The sequence below is a fragment of the Capricornis sumatraensis genome, chromosome 3, assembly GCF_032405125.1.
Source record: "Capricornis sumatraensis isolate serow.1 chromosome 3, serow.2, whole genome shotgun sequence".
Taxonomy (NCBI): domain Eukaryota; kingdom Metazoa; phylum Chordata; class Mammalia; order Artiodactyla; family Bovidae; genus Capricornis; species Capricornis sumatraensis.
Genome location: NC_091071.1, coordinates 15,261,335 through 15,274,680, shown reverse-complemented (window position 1 = coordinate 15,274,680; position 13,346 = coordinate 15,261,335). Strand labels below are relative to the sequence as shown.

At 46.1% G+C, this 13,346-nt stretch overlaps 1 protein-coding gene and 1 non-coding gene across 2 annotated transcripts in view; both read left to right on the top strand.

The window, feature by feature from the left end:
- The window catches only part of SRCAP (Snf2 related CREBBP activator protein), a 30,414-nt gene that overhangs the window by 4,231 nt on the left and 12,837 nt on the right, over positions 1–13,346 (top strand). The window contains exons 5-23 of the mRNA XM_068967226.1: positions 1,679–1,864; positions 2,102–2,242; positions 3,014–3,236; positions 3,352–3,629; positions 4,263–4,353; positions 4,494–4,583; positions 5,072–5,260; positions 5,351–5,679; positions 5,783–5,960; positions 6,828–6,964; positions 7,184–7,353; positions 7,609–7,801; positions 9,304–9,440; positions 9,529–9,715; positions 10,734–10,903; positions 11,273–11,538; positions 11,754–12,041; positions 12,586–12,750; positions 13,025–13,210. Coding sequence (XP_068823327.1) covers positions 1,679–1,864; positions 2,102–2,242; positions 3,014–3,236; positions 3,352–3,629; positions 4,263–4,353; positions 4,494–4,583; positions 5,072–5,260; positions 5,351–5,679; positions 5,783–5,960; positions 6,828–6,964; positions 7,184–7,353; positions 7,609–7,801; positions 9,304–9,440; positions 9,529–9,715; positions 10,734–10,903; positions 11,273–11,538; positions 11,754–12,041; positions 12,586–12,750; positions 13,025–13,210 — 3,604 coding nt within the window. The remainder of the gene's footprint in view (positions 1–1,678; positions 1,865–2,101; positions 2,243–3,013; positions 3,237–3,351; positions 3,630–4,262; positions 4,354–4,493; positions 4,584–5,071; positions 5,261–5,350; positions 5,680–5,782; positions 5,961–6,827; positions 6,965–7,183; positions 7,354–7,608; positions 7,802–9,303; positions 9,441–9,528; positions 9,716–10,733; positions 10,904–11,272; positions 11,539–11,753; positions 12,042–12,585; positions 12,751–13,024; positions 13,211–13,346) is intronic.
- LOC138077313 (small nucleolar RNA SNORA30/SNORA37 family) lies at positions 4,046–4,176 on the top strand. The gene has a single exon (XR_011144761.1). It is a non-coding gene; the product is annotated as a small nucleolar RNA SNORA30/SNORA37 family (small nucleolar RNA).

Below are 13,346 nucleotides of genomic sequence, written 5' to 3'. Positions count from 1 at the left end.
TAGGTCCCACATACCACAACTAAAGATCCTGCATGTGGCAGCTGAGACCCAGTGCAGCCAAGTAAATAAATAAAAGTAATTTAAAAACATTTATTTTTAATTTTAAAAAAAGGAGTTAAAAGAGAAAATAGACATGAAAGTGCTTTGTAAGCTAAAAAAAAATTTAGCTGGTTTCTAAAATTTACTAGTTTCCACTTTATGTTTGTCTCCTATAATCTCTGTTATACTTAGCAGAGGTAAATGTGATCTCTGGGCCAGCAATATCAGCCTTATTACCTGGAAACATACTAGAAATGCAAATTCTTCACATCTCTTTTCTTCCTACCCATTTAAAACTCTAGGCATGGGGTCCAATACTCTTAAAAGCAGTACAGATGATTTTGATGCATGCTCAGCTTTGAGAGTTGTTGGTCTAATATCCATGTCTTTCTTGGTGTTTCCTTGGTGAACATCAGGCCATTTAATTCCCTGTCTCATATATTGCTGTTAGTTCCTTTGCTTTAACTTTGTCAGGAGAGGACAAAAATAATGAGGGCAGTTGTCCTGAGTTGTCCTAGGTCACTTCTATTAAAGAAAAATTTCAAGTGCTTTCATTTTTCTTAGAAGATATAATCAGTGTAGAAAGTGTCATAATTTTGTTACACTAATCACTGTTAATCTTTTTGTGTATAATTTTGCAGTAATCTCTACAAAATAAAAATGTTTTTAAAAAACAGAATCATGTCAATTGGACTCTTAGCATAAGTATGATTACTCTTGTGTAAGAATTTACCAGCCTTGAAAAGCCCTTGTAGCTAGAGTTAGTAAGGAAGCTTGCTGTCCTGGGTTCTCTGGGAACCTCCCCTTGGGTTTTGTTTTCCCAAGTCTTGCCTATATTCATAAAGTGTGAAGTGTGAATTAACGGAAAGAGCATGAAATCTGGTGTTTGGAGTCATTGGCTGCTGCTGCTAAGTTGCTTCAGTCTGACTCTGTGCGACCCCATAGACAGCAGCCCACCAGGCTCCCCCGTCCCTGGGATTCTCCAGGCAAGAATACTGGAGTGGGTTGCCATTGCCTTTTCCAATGCATGAAAATGAAAAGTGAAAGTGAAGTCGCTCAGTTGTGTCTGATTCTTAGTGACCCCATGTACTGCAGCCTACCAGGCTCCTCCATCCATGGGATTTTCCATGCAAGAGTACTGGAGTGGGGTTGGAGTCACTGGACCTATTTTTAATTCTCAGTCCTTATCACTTCCTACCTGTGTGAAAGTGAAGTCGCTCAGTCGTGTCCGACTCTTTGCAGACCTGTGGACTGTAGCCCACCAAGCTCTTCTGTCCATGGGATTCTCCAGGCAAGAATACTGGAGTGGGTTGCCATTTCCGTCTCCAGGGGATCTTCCCCACCCAGGGATCGAACCCAGGTCTCCCATGTTGCAGGCAGACGCTTTAACCTCTGCACCACCAGGGAAGCCCTGTGTAGTCTCAAGTAAATCACTTCATCTTTCTGAAATTTTTTTTAGTCACCTGAAGAGCATATAAGATCAACTCTTAGAGGTGGTATTGATAATGTTGACTCAAGACAAGCATATAATACTCAGTCCAGTCAGTGCTTATATGTAGTCATAGCCCAAGGATTCAGCCATGGTCATGAGATGAAGTATATGTCCAGTAACTTGACTGATCTAACTCTCCCTTGTTAGGAGGCTGAGATTGAGACTCGAATTGCTGAGCTGCGGAAGGAGGGTTTCTGGTCACTGAAGAGGCTGCCTAAGGTGCCGGAGCCTCCCCGCCCCAAGGGCCACTGGGACTATCTGTGTGAGGAGATGCAGTGGCTCTCTGCTGACTTCGCTCAGGAGCGCCGTTGGAAACGGGGTGTTGCCCGTAAGGTACGTCTTCAACTGGGCCTACTACCTTCCACTTTTGTTTCAGGGTTGCTTTTCCTTGATGGTTAGGTTTGTTGGAAGGGAACCAAACATAATAGTGTAGGGTGCTTAAAAATGCCTCTAGTCTCAAGAGGCAAGGTCTGAATCCACTGGATTCTTGGCTTTGATTTTTCTGTTTGCTCTTGACTTGGGGAGAGGCCAGGGGTCTGGCCTTGGAGTGTTTTCACTTCATTCCCACAGGTGGTGCGAATGGTGATCCGGCACCATGAGGAGCAGCGGCAGAAAGAGGAACGGGCCCGGAGGGAGGAGCAGGCCAAACTGCGCCGAATCGCCTCTGCCATGGCCAAGGATGTTAGGCAGTTTTGGAGCAATGTGGAGAAGGTGGGCAGCAGAGACTGGGAAAGGGAAATGCATTGGGTTTAATGGGTGGATAGCATGGTAACAGGAATGATCAGAAATTCTCCTTGAGAGAGTAATTATGATTTCCTGCAACGCTAATGATGTTTCTGTTGTGTGTTGGACCTTTCAAGCATTGAGTGCTATGAGAAAGAGAATTACAGTGGAAAAATACAGGCCCTGCCTTTGGCTATTGTTAATAGGACTTTTTGACTTCTCTAGGCCATCTGTCCTTTGCAGGGCATTCAGCATGCTTTTTCTAAAACCTGTCTGTGCCATTTAGCTGCTTAAATAACATCTAAGTTCTCATTAATTGAATTGCTCCCATATATCAACATTAAGTTGTAATTGTTCCTTAAGTATTATCTGGCTTCTGTCCATATTTTCATTCTTGTGTCTTGCCAGTTCCTTTCCTTTCCACTTCAAACGTTGTTTTGTGTATCTATGGCCATTTACACATGCTTTTCCTGCTGCTAGGAGTGTCTGTCTCCTCATTTTCACTTAGGGAACACCTACTTAATGTTTATGATTCAGCTCCAGATACATTTGTAAGTCTTTCCCCATTGCCTGAGACTAAGGTGGCTCTTCTCTCTCCTGTACCTCCTTTCTGCTTTCCTTGGAAGCATCCTTAAGGTCGTTTAGCTCTTCCCTCCTGAAAAGCCAGGGCCTAGCATACAGGAGGCTTCTCTAAATGTTAAGTAATAGTACAAAGTAAAAGGTTATTTTGGTGATCCCTCCATTTCCTGTTTATGGCAGGTGGTGCAATTCAAGCAACAGTCCCGGCTTGAGGAAAAGAGGAAAAAAGCCCTGGACCTGCACCTGGACTTCATTGTGGGGCAAACTGAAAAGTACTCAGACCTTCTGTCACAGAGCCTCAACCAGCCGCTAGCCTCCAGCAAGGCTGGTTCTTCCCCTTGCCTTGGCTCTTCCTCGGCTGCCTCTAGTCCTCCACCCCCAGGTGCCCGGATGGATGATGAAGGTGTGTGTCCTCTTTAGCTCTGTTACTCTTCCTCATGTACCCTTTCTGGAGCTGAAAACCCACCCTGTGGCTTGCAGGGCCCCGTGGACTTTGTGACCTTGTTCTCCTGCTATAGATGGGGACTTCCAACCCCAAGAGGAGGAGGAAGAGGATGATGAGGAGACAATTGAGGTTGAAGAACAGCAGGAAGGCAATGATGCAGAGACCCAGAGGCGTGAGATTGAGCTACTTCGTCGTGAGGGTGAACTGCCACTGGAAGAGCTGCTCCGTTCCCTCCCCCCTCAGCTGCTAGGAGGGCCTTCCAGCCCCTCAGGAACTCCCTCATCTCACGAGAGTGACTCCCGAGATGGTCCTGAAGAAGGGGGTGAAGAAGAACCCTCTCAGGTGTTGAAGGTATGGCCTAAGGAGATAGAAGGTGGATTCAGAGTAGGCGCAGAGGGAGAGCCTCAAAAGGACTGAGTTCTTCTGGTCTGTAAAGTTCGTGGTGGTTTTCAGGCGTTCTCCCTGGTCTGAGCAATTGGGCTCTCATTTGAGGATGGATAGGAAAGAATCTGGGTTTGGGCAAGTTACAGCCTGAGATGGGCATATTTCTGATGTGTGGAAGAATATATGCACTCTGCACTCTTCGGATTGCTGTGTGACCTTGAAAAAATACATACCTTGGCCCTTGTCACTTCTGTGAAATGTCCCTAATACTCACTTGCTGGTTTGGACCTGGGATGGTAACCTTGAAGTCTCTTTTGGACCTAAGCTCTGTTTTTCCATATGTCTGAGTGCACGGGGTTGTTGTTGGGGCCTGTATTTCTTTTCTAGCACTTTCACAGGTCCTCCCCCAGGTCGTGGGGCCAGGATTTGGTAGCTGGTGCTAAAATTGAAAACCCTTGATGATATCTTTGCCCTGAGATTGTGTCAGTGGCAACTGTCAGTTGATGGGACAGAGAGTATTCTGACATTTTACTCAGTGTTGGGTCTTTCTCTTGCTACTCTAACCATAGACTTTTTCTTTTCTTACCCTTTGCTATTCAGGTAAAGCCCCCACCCTCTGTCACACAGCGCAACAAACAGCCTTGGCATCCAGATGAGGATGATGAAGAGTTTACTGCCAATGAGGATGAAGGTCAGACCTGTTCTCAGTCCTGTTGCTTCTTATCCCTTGAATCATCTGAACCTGATGTTTCAGGCTTTTTCACCTCTTCTACTTGGACTGTATGACCTGAACTTCTGTCCCACTTGATCTTGTTTCATTCTCTTTCCTAGCGGAGGATGAAGAGGATACCATAGCAGCTGAAGAGCAGTTGGAAGGGGAGGTGGATCATGCCATGGAGCTGAGCGAATTGGCTCGAGAAGGTGACACCAGATGTTTTACTGAGTATCCACTTGGTCTTTCTGTGCAGAATGCCAGAGATAAAGAGATGAATAAGACACTTTTATCCCTCCTGGAGGAACTCCAGATCTAATGACAGATTTATAAGTGAATAGCTATAAATAGAAAATTATGACTGGTTATAGTGGAAATTTGAACATAGTGATGTGAGAGCAAGTGAAGGGAAGAACTATGGGAATATGGTAGTGGCCTTGTTTAACCTGAACCTTAAAAGGGAGGTTCATCAGATTGATACCATCCTTCCCAGTGAAGGCAGTGCCATCCATTGTTTTGGCCCATGTTAAGGGACTTAGCTGAAAGTAGCTGGTGCTGAAAGTAAACTCTTTTGCCTCTCCTCTGACCTGGGCCTAGCAGTGTCTGCAGAGCCTGAAGTAAAATGAACTAGCGCCACTCAGACCTCCTGTTTTTCCTCATGAAGCACCTGAAGGCTTACTGTTCACTTCTCTTCCAGGTGAGCTGTCTATGGAGGAGTTACTGCAGCGGTATGCAGGAGCCTATGCGTCTGATGCCTCTGCCCCAGGTTCTGGGAGCAGTGAAGAGGAAGATGAGGATGAAGTTGAGGCTAACAGCTCTGACTGTGAACCAGAGGGGGCCGCAGAAGCTGAAGAGGCTCCTCAGGAGGATAGTAGCAGTCAATCAGGTGAATGTGTGGTCATGAGGGACGAACTGGGAAGGGCAAGGACTTGAGGAGCAGGTATGGTGAACACTAAGCCTTGGTCTTGTGCTTCAGACTCTGCTGAGGAACAGAGTGAGGATGAGGATGAGGAACATTCGGAAGAGGAAGAAACAAGTGAGAGCTCGGAATCAGAGGAATCCGAGTCTGAGGAATCTGAGGAGTCCCAATCACAGAGCCAAGCAGATGAGGAAGAGGAGGAAGATGATGACTTTGGGGTGGAGTACTTGCTTGCCCGGGATGAAGACCAGAGTGAGGCAGATGGGGGCAGTGGACCTCCCACCCCAGGGCCCACCACCACTCTAGGCCCTAAGAAAGAAATTACTGACATCGCTGCAGCAGCTGAAAGTCTCCAGCCCAAGGGTTATACCTTGGCCACTACCCAGGTATATCCAGGCCCAAGCTTCTGCCTTCTCGAATCTTCACTTTCCTGTTTCTCAGTGACAGATGCCTCAGTTCTGTTGTGATACCTCTCTTCCTCCCCACCAGGTGAAGACACCCATCCCCTTGCTCCTGCGGGGCCAGCTCCGAGAGTACCAACACATTGGGCTGGACTGGCTGGTTACTATGTATGAGAAGAAGCTTAATGGCATTCTTGCTGATGAGATGGGGTTAGGCAAGACCATCCAGACTATTTCCCTGCTTGCCCACTTGGCCTGTGAGAAAGGTAATTAGGCAGGGCCCTTCTTCTTGGGTCTCCCTGGCCAATTTCCTGAGAAGCTCGTTTAATGACTTCAGCTGTAGCACCATGAAACCCTCTTGCTGCTAAGTAGCTTTATGGAATCTAATCAGTAATTGTATAGAGAGGTTAGTGTGGGCACTGGGATTCTTTTTTATTTTCTCCTTCGATTTTGATTTAGTTGATTTACAATTTTGCGTTAGTTTCAGGTGTACAGCAAAGTGATTTAGTTATACATATATACATAATTCTTTTTCAGATGCTTTTCCTTTTAGATTATTGTAAGACTGAGTGTAATTCCCTGTGCTATATAGTAAATCCTTTTAATATGTTTTACTTGTAGTAGTGCATATCTGTTAATTCCATACTCTTAATTTATCCCTCCTCCTGTTTCCCTTTCAGTAAACATAATTTTGTTTTTTGTGTCTGAGTCTGTTTCTGTTTTGTGAGTGGGTTTATTTATATTATGGTGCTATGATTCTTAGGAAGGAACATTGGGACAGAATGTTCACAGTTTATATGTGAGAACCAGAACTCCAAAGTTTGTATTTCTTAACCATCTTTCATCATTTAAAAAATTCCTTTGCCCCAAATTTCTTCAAGTCTTTATTTTTTAATGAGGTGTAATTAACATAACATTATATTAGTTTCAGGTGTACAACATAATGACTGAATATGTATATTCAGTGTAAAATGACAATCTTGTAAGACTAGTTAACATCCATCATCATACATAGTTACAAAACATTTTGGTTTTTCTTGTGATGAGCACTTTTAAGATCTAGTCTCTTGGCAGTACAGTATTATTAACTGAAGTCACTGTGCTGTACATCTCTTAATTCTTTTGCTAAACAGGTAACTGGGGTCCCCATTTGATCATTGTCCCCACCAGCGTGATGTTGAACTGGGAGATGGAGCTGAAACGTTGGTGCCCCAGCTTTAAAATCCTCACTTACTATGGAGCCCAGAAAGAGAGGAAGCTCAAGCGGCAGGTTTGCTCCCCCATGTGATCACTCCCCTCCACTGTTGATGCCTCCTATACTTTTAGGTCCTGTCCTCAAATGAATTTCTTTTCCTTCCTTTTCTGTTACCCTATTCTGCTCCTGGGACTCTTTTCCCAGCCTGACTGCTGTCCCTTGAAGACCTTAGGATGTCTTCTTTTTGTTCGTTCTTTTCACCCTACTTTCTGCTACTTTCTCTTCGTACTACAGGGCTGGACCAAGCCCAATGCCTTCCATGTGTGTATCACATCTTACAAGCTGGTGCTGCAGGACCACCAGGCCTTCCGCCGCAAGAACTGGCGCTATCTTATATTGGATGAGGCTCAGAACATCAAGAACTTTAAGTCACAGCGCTGGCAGTCATTGCTCAACTTCAACAGGTGAAGAAGGAGATGTCCAGAATTTGTGGGAGAGTAGACTTGTTCTAAACCTACTCCAGTGTTCTTGCCTGGAGAATCCCAGGGACGGGGGAGCCTGGTGGGCTACCATCTGTCGGGTGGCACAGAGTCGGACATGACTGAAGCGACTTAGCAGCAGCAGCAGACTTGTCCTGAAGGGTGGGATGCTTGGAAGGTGAACGCTTGGAGAATGTTTTGCTGATCATCCTCCTCCTCATTCCATTTTCCTCTTTGCAGCCAGAGACGCCTGCTCCTGACAGGAACACCCTTGCAAAACAGCCTCATGGAACTGTGGTCCTTGATGCACTTTTTGATGCCCCATGTCTTCCAGTCTCATCGCGAGTTCAAAGAATGGTTCTCTAACCCCCTAACTGGCATGATTGAGGGCAGCCAAGAGTACAATGAAGGTCTAGTCAAACGCCTTCACAAGGTAGGGTCTATACCAGTTTGTCGAGGGCATAGGGAATAATGAACTAAGGTTAACAGCCGGAAAACCCTTAGGGAGAGGGACGGCAGTGCTGGGCTGAATATACTCAGTTGTCTGCAGTGTTCCAGTGTCTAACCCACGGCCAGATTGAGTGACCTCATCTTATGCATCATTCTGCTTGTTTTTTTTTTAATGGTCGCATTTCTCTTTTTATTCCTTGAGTAGAATAATGCTGAACAGTTTCTGGCTTGGATTTCTCTTTACATGACTTATCACAACTTCATATTTTTGTGGTGTTCCTTTTTTCCTTTTTGGTCTTTTCTGGCTCTTCTCCCTTTGTCCAGTGTCCAGCTTTTAAATAACACTTCTCAGCATTCTGATCTTCAGACTTTTTTTTGTCTCTCAATTTACTTATCTCCTTTGCATACTCGTAATTCCTTGACTCTCTAGACCACTTAACCTGCATTTAAATTTCTAATGACGTTTTTAATTGAAAGTTCCTCGTTTTTAAAATTTGTATTTTTGTTATCTGCCCCCAACCCCTTGATGATCCCCGTCTCGTGGACATTTTTTCAGAAAACAATAAATGTTTCCATCTCAGCTTGGTGCCATTAGTCTGATATTTTTGGAGTGCAAGAGGGATTTCCCTCTCTCCTTGGCCCCCAGGGCTCACCACCCTGCCCCTCGCCTGGGTAGCTCTTGCCACCCTGCCTGAAAGTTCCTCTTGAACTCACTCCATTATAAGCCAAATATCTTAAGCTTTATAGCCTGTTATTTCTGTTCATTTTGGTCAGTCATACCGTTATTTTGGTAAATCAAAAAACCACAAAGTTTTTCCTTAACTGTACCTCCTCCTTTTTAAAATCTTGGAATATTTCAAAAACTATTCTTGTTTTATTGAGTTATAATTGATAGACAGCACTGTATAAGTTTAGGCTGTACAACATAATGATTTGACGTATATATATCATGAAATGGTTACCACACTAGGTTTAGTGACACTATCACTCTTCACTTCTTTTCATCTCTCTCTGAACTTCTTCCATGTCAACTTGATGACTATATCCTAGTCACATTTTCCCTCCTGAGGTCTCAGGCTTGCCTTTTGTTTTCTGTGCTTCCATCAGTGTCACAGATTTATTCTCAGCTTCTCGGCTGGATTTACTTCCATAATCTTGTGAATTTACAGTTACTCCTTTGGAACGTAGTTTGACTTATCCCTTCTGCGTAGTTAGTTGCTCTGTCCTTGGTGCTTCCTTTGTCACGTATATTGTGATTATCATCTTTATGTCTGTTTCTTTCATTATAGTAAATTCCTTGAGAGGAGGGCTTACATCTGACTCATTTTGGGTGGCTGGTTCCCGCTTGCTGCATGGCTGCATGGATGTTTACTAACGGGCTAAGCCAGCGCTCTGCTGGTCATCAGGCCAAGACCCAGGGAGAGGGTTCAGCTGGGACACAGTGCCCGCTCTTCTCCTGTCAGCCTCCTGCTTATTTGCTTTTAGGTTTTGCGGCCTTTTTTGCTGCGCCGAGTTAAGGTGGATGTTGAGAAGCAGATGCCTAAAAAGTATGAGCATGTTATCCGCTGCCGGCTCTCCAAGCGCCAGCGCTGTCTTTATGATGACTTCATGGCCCAGACCACGTAAGGCAGGACTGAGGGTGGGCTTGGGACCCCAGACTGGAGCAGGGGTGACTGCTAAGGTGCCCAGTTTATTTCTCCTTTCTCTCAGAACTAAGGAGACGCTAGCCACAGGCCACTTCATGAGTGTCATCAACATTCTGATGCAGCTGCGAAAAGTCTGTAATCATCCAAACCTATTTGATCCTCGACCTGTTACCTCCCCCTTCATCACTCCAGGCATCTGTTTCAGCACCGCCTCTCTGGTGCTAAGGGCCACTGATGTCCACCCGCTCCAGGTGAGCAGTTGTCCCCAAGATTATTGGCCCTACCCAACCCTGCACCTCTTTTCTTTAGGCTGGAGTCTGACCTTTAGCATCCTTACTTCCCCTGCCACCTCAGCACTGTTCCAGCTTCATTGTTTTCTAATAACGGTGTCTCTTTGGGCAAGGTAACTATTAACTTTCAACCCTGAGTTTGCTTGCCCTTCAAAATTGGTGTTGTAAGGCCTATTCTGCAGTATATGTGAGAGAATTGTGTTAGTATTTTTTAGAAGTGCTTTGCATAATAATTAATACTTAAATATTAGTTTGTTTTCCTGCTCCTTCCCTCTTTTGGACCACTTCCCCCCAAATTTTTGTTTTTATTACAGTAGAATACACAAAAAGTTTTACCATTTTAACCTTTTCTAAGCATATGGTACAATTTCATTAATACATTCACATAGTTATATAGTCATCACTATCATCCATCTTCAGAAATTTTTTCATCTTCCTAAACTGAAACTCCATATTCATTAAATTATAACTCCTCATTCTTCCTCTAGTCCCAGCACCTGGCAGTCACCATTCTACTTTCTGTCTCTATAAATTTGCTATTCTAGTATTTCATGTTTCACGGAATCACAAAGTATTTGTCCTTTTGTTGCTGGATATTTCACTTAGTAGAATGTCTTCAAGCATGTGTTACAATTTCCTTCCTTTTTAAAGTTGGGTAATATTCTTTTGTACATGTTTTTGTGTATATGCCTGTGTATGTTCACATTTATGCACGTTGTTATTTTGTTGTGTTGTAGGACTTTGTGTGTTCTGGTTGTTAAGCTCTTATCAGACACATGATTTGCAAATACTGTAATTTTGGTCCCATTCTATAGGTTGCCATTTACTCTGTTAATAGTGTCCTTTGGTGCAGTCCAGTTTATCAGGTCTTTGCTTTTGCTGTCTGGTATGATATCCAAGAAATAGTTACCAAGTTTCCAAATCGTTGCCAAATCATTGATCCTTTGACACTGTGCTTTTGTATTCCTTCTTATGTCAGCGGATAGACATGGGTCGGTTTGACCTCATTGGCCTGGAGGGTCGTGTCTCTAGATATGAGGCTGACACATTTCTACCCCAATACCGCCTTTCCCGTCGGGTTCTTCTAGAAGTGGCTACTGCTCCTGACCCCCCACCCCGGCCCAAGCCAGTCAAGATGAAAGTCAACAGGTACTAAGGCTGAGGAATAAGGGATGGGTTCCTAAAAAAAAAGTGGCTACAGCTGGCTGGGTGGGTGGGGGTGGAAAGTTGGAGGCTAGGCTCAACTGTTTACATGGATGGATGAAAAATGGGGGAGAGAATAACTAGAAGGTGGTCCTGGGAGAGGCCCTTGTGTTTGTCACTGATCATTTCCCGCCCTCCCTCTGCTTGGTGCCTTTTGGTTATCGGATTTCTTTCTCTTTTCTCCTTTGGGTCTTACCTTTCCCTTTTTTGCTTTTATAATCTGTCGGTTTTTCTGCCTCATCTTCCTTATTTATTTCTTTTCCTATTCCTTACTCTCCCTTCTTCCCTACCCATCCCCTTGTTTTTTCCTCATAGGATGCTGCAACCAGTGCCCAAGCAAGAAGGCCGGACAGTGGTGGTTGTGAACAGTCCACGGACCCCCCTGGGCCCTGTCCCAGTCCGACCCCCTCCAGGCCCTGAACTCTCAGCCCAGCCCACCCCTGGCCCAACACCCCCAGTGCTGCCAGCACCACTGATGGTGTCAGCCTCGCCTTCTGGGCCCCCACTTATTCCAGCATCCCGGCCTCCTGGCCCTGTTCTTTTGCCCCCACTGCAGCCAAACAGTGGGCCTCTCCCCCAGGGTGAGTTGCAAGGGAGCCAGGATGCTGGGGGGTACTTCAGGCAGATTGTTCGGATTGGGGGAGAAGTAATGAAATTTAGTGTTTGAGGAGCTGGGTTGGAGACAGGGGTGTAGCGTTTGATGGGCTACAAGGGATTATGTATGGAGGCTTCTAGGAGCAGGCTAAAGCTTAATTGGTCAGGTTGTATCTGACAGGCGTTTGCTTTGTGTTTACAGTGTTACCATCCCCTCTGGGGGTCTTAAGTGGGACCTCACGGCCTCCCACACCAACCCTGTCCTTGAAGCCGGCCCCACCTGCCCCTGTTCGCCTGAGCCCTGCCCCACCACCAGGCTCCTCCAACCTGTTGAAGCCGCTTACAGTGCCCCCAGGCTATGCCTTCCCGAACGCTGCTGCCACCACCACCTCCTCCAGCACAGTCACTGCTCCCACTACGGCAGTGCCAGCTCCTGCTCCTGCGCCACAGCGCCTCATCCTGTCTCCTGACATGCAAGCCCGCCTGCCCTGTAAGTCCCCAGGGTTCTGTGAGGGTAAAGGACTTGAGCTGGGAGGAAGGCCTGTCTGTGTACCATGGAGCAAGACAAGAAAAGCTGGGGGCCAGGCATGTGTCAGATTCTAGGTAGCTAACGTATATTATGTATTTTGCCAGGCATTGATAATTCATAATCAAATAAGAACCCTGAAGTAATTCACAGTCTCTAGCTGGGGAGGTGACCCATAGATGAGTAAATAATGGTCAGCCTGATAGTAGATAATTATTTGGGGTAAAAGGGCAGCACAGTGGGCAGGTGTGTATGTGTGTGTGATGAGCTCAGGATGGTGGAAGGCTGTTAGAGGATGTAAAGGAGATTGCAGATTAAACAAGCAGGATTGGAAGGAGTAGCATGTCAAAAGCTCAGAGGCTGTAGGTGGAGGCTGAGGTTCTGAGAACATGGTGAATTGAGTGGGGGACGGGTTGGAGAAACTGGAGACTTGCACCTCATGGAGGTGTGTGAAATGACGTTGAGCAGAATGAGCCCCATGTACATTAAGCCTCTTCTTTATTTGTAGCAGGTGAAGTGGTCAGCATTGGGCAGTTGGCCTCACTAACACAACGTCCAGTGGCTAGTACAGGGGGAAGCAAACCTCTCACCTTCCAAATCCAGGGCAACAAGCTGACTTTGACTGGTGCCCAGGTGCGCCAGCTTGCTGTGGGGCAGCCCCGCCCGCTGCAAAGTAGGTAAAACCCACCCCCTGTCCTGCCTTTTTCTTCCTCTTCCTTGTCCCTTTGTTTTTGTGGCTCTTTCCAGATGTCAGCCTTTATGTTTTTTTCCCCCTAGCTTTTGGTGGGTGTGGCCAAGGGGAATGGTTGAAGGGTTCTTTAGATCAAGATAGGTATGAGATTATTCTGGAGAAGTTACTCCCTTTCTGTTCTTTCTCTTTTCTCTGGCCCCTGCCCCCTCCGGCTGATAGCTGCTTCTTTCTCTCTTTCTCTCTTCCGTTAACCCAGGGAATGTGGTGCACCTGGTGTCAGCAGGGGGGCAGCACCACCTCATCAGCCAGCCTGCCCATGTGGCCCTCATCCAGGCCGTGGCCCCGACCCCTGGCCCCACCCCTGTCTCTGTGCTGCCTTCTTCGACCCCCAGCACCACCCCTGCCCCCACTGGCCTCAGCCTTCCGCTTGCTGCTAACCAGGGTGAGGCTTCTGGCCTTCCTACTTACTTAGCCCTTGCTGGCCTTGGTCCTTCCAGGCATGCCCTGGGCTACTGTCTGTCTAGCCTTCCCCCAGTGTTGTTTTCCCTTGCCAGTAACTCTGATATCTGTCTGCGACC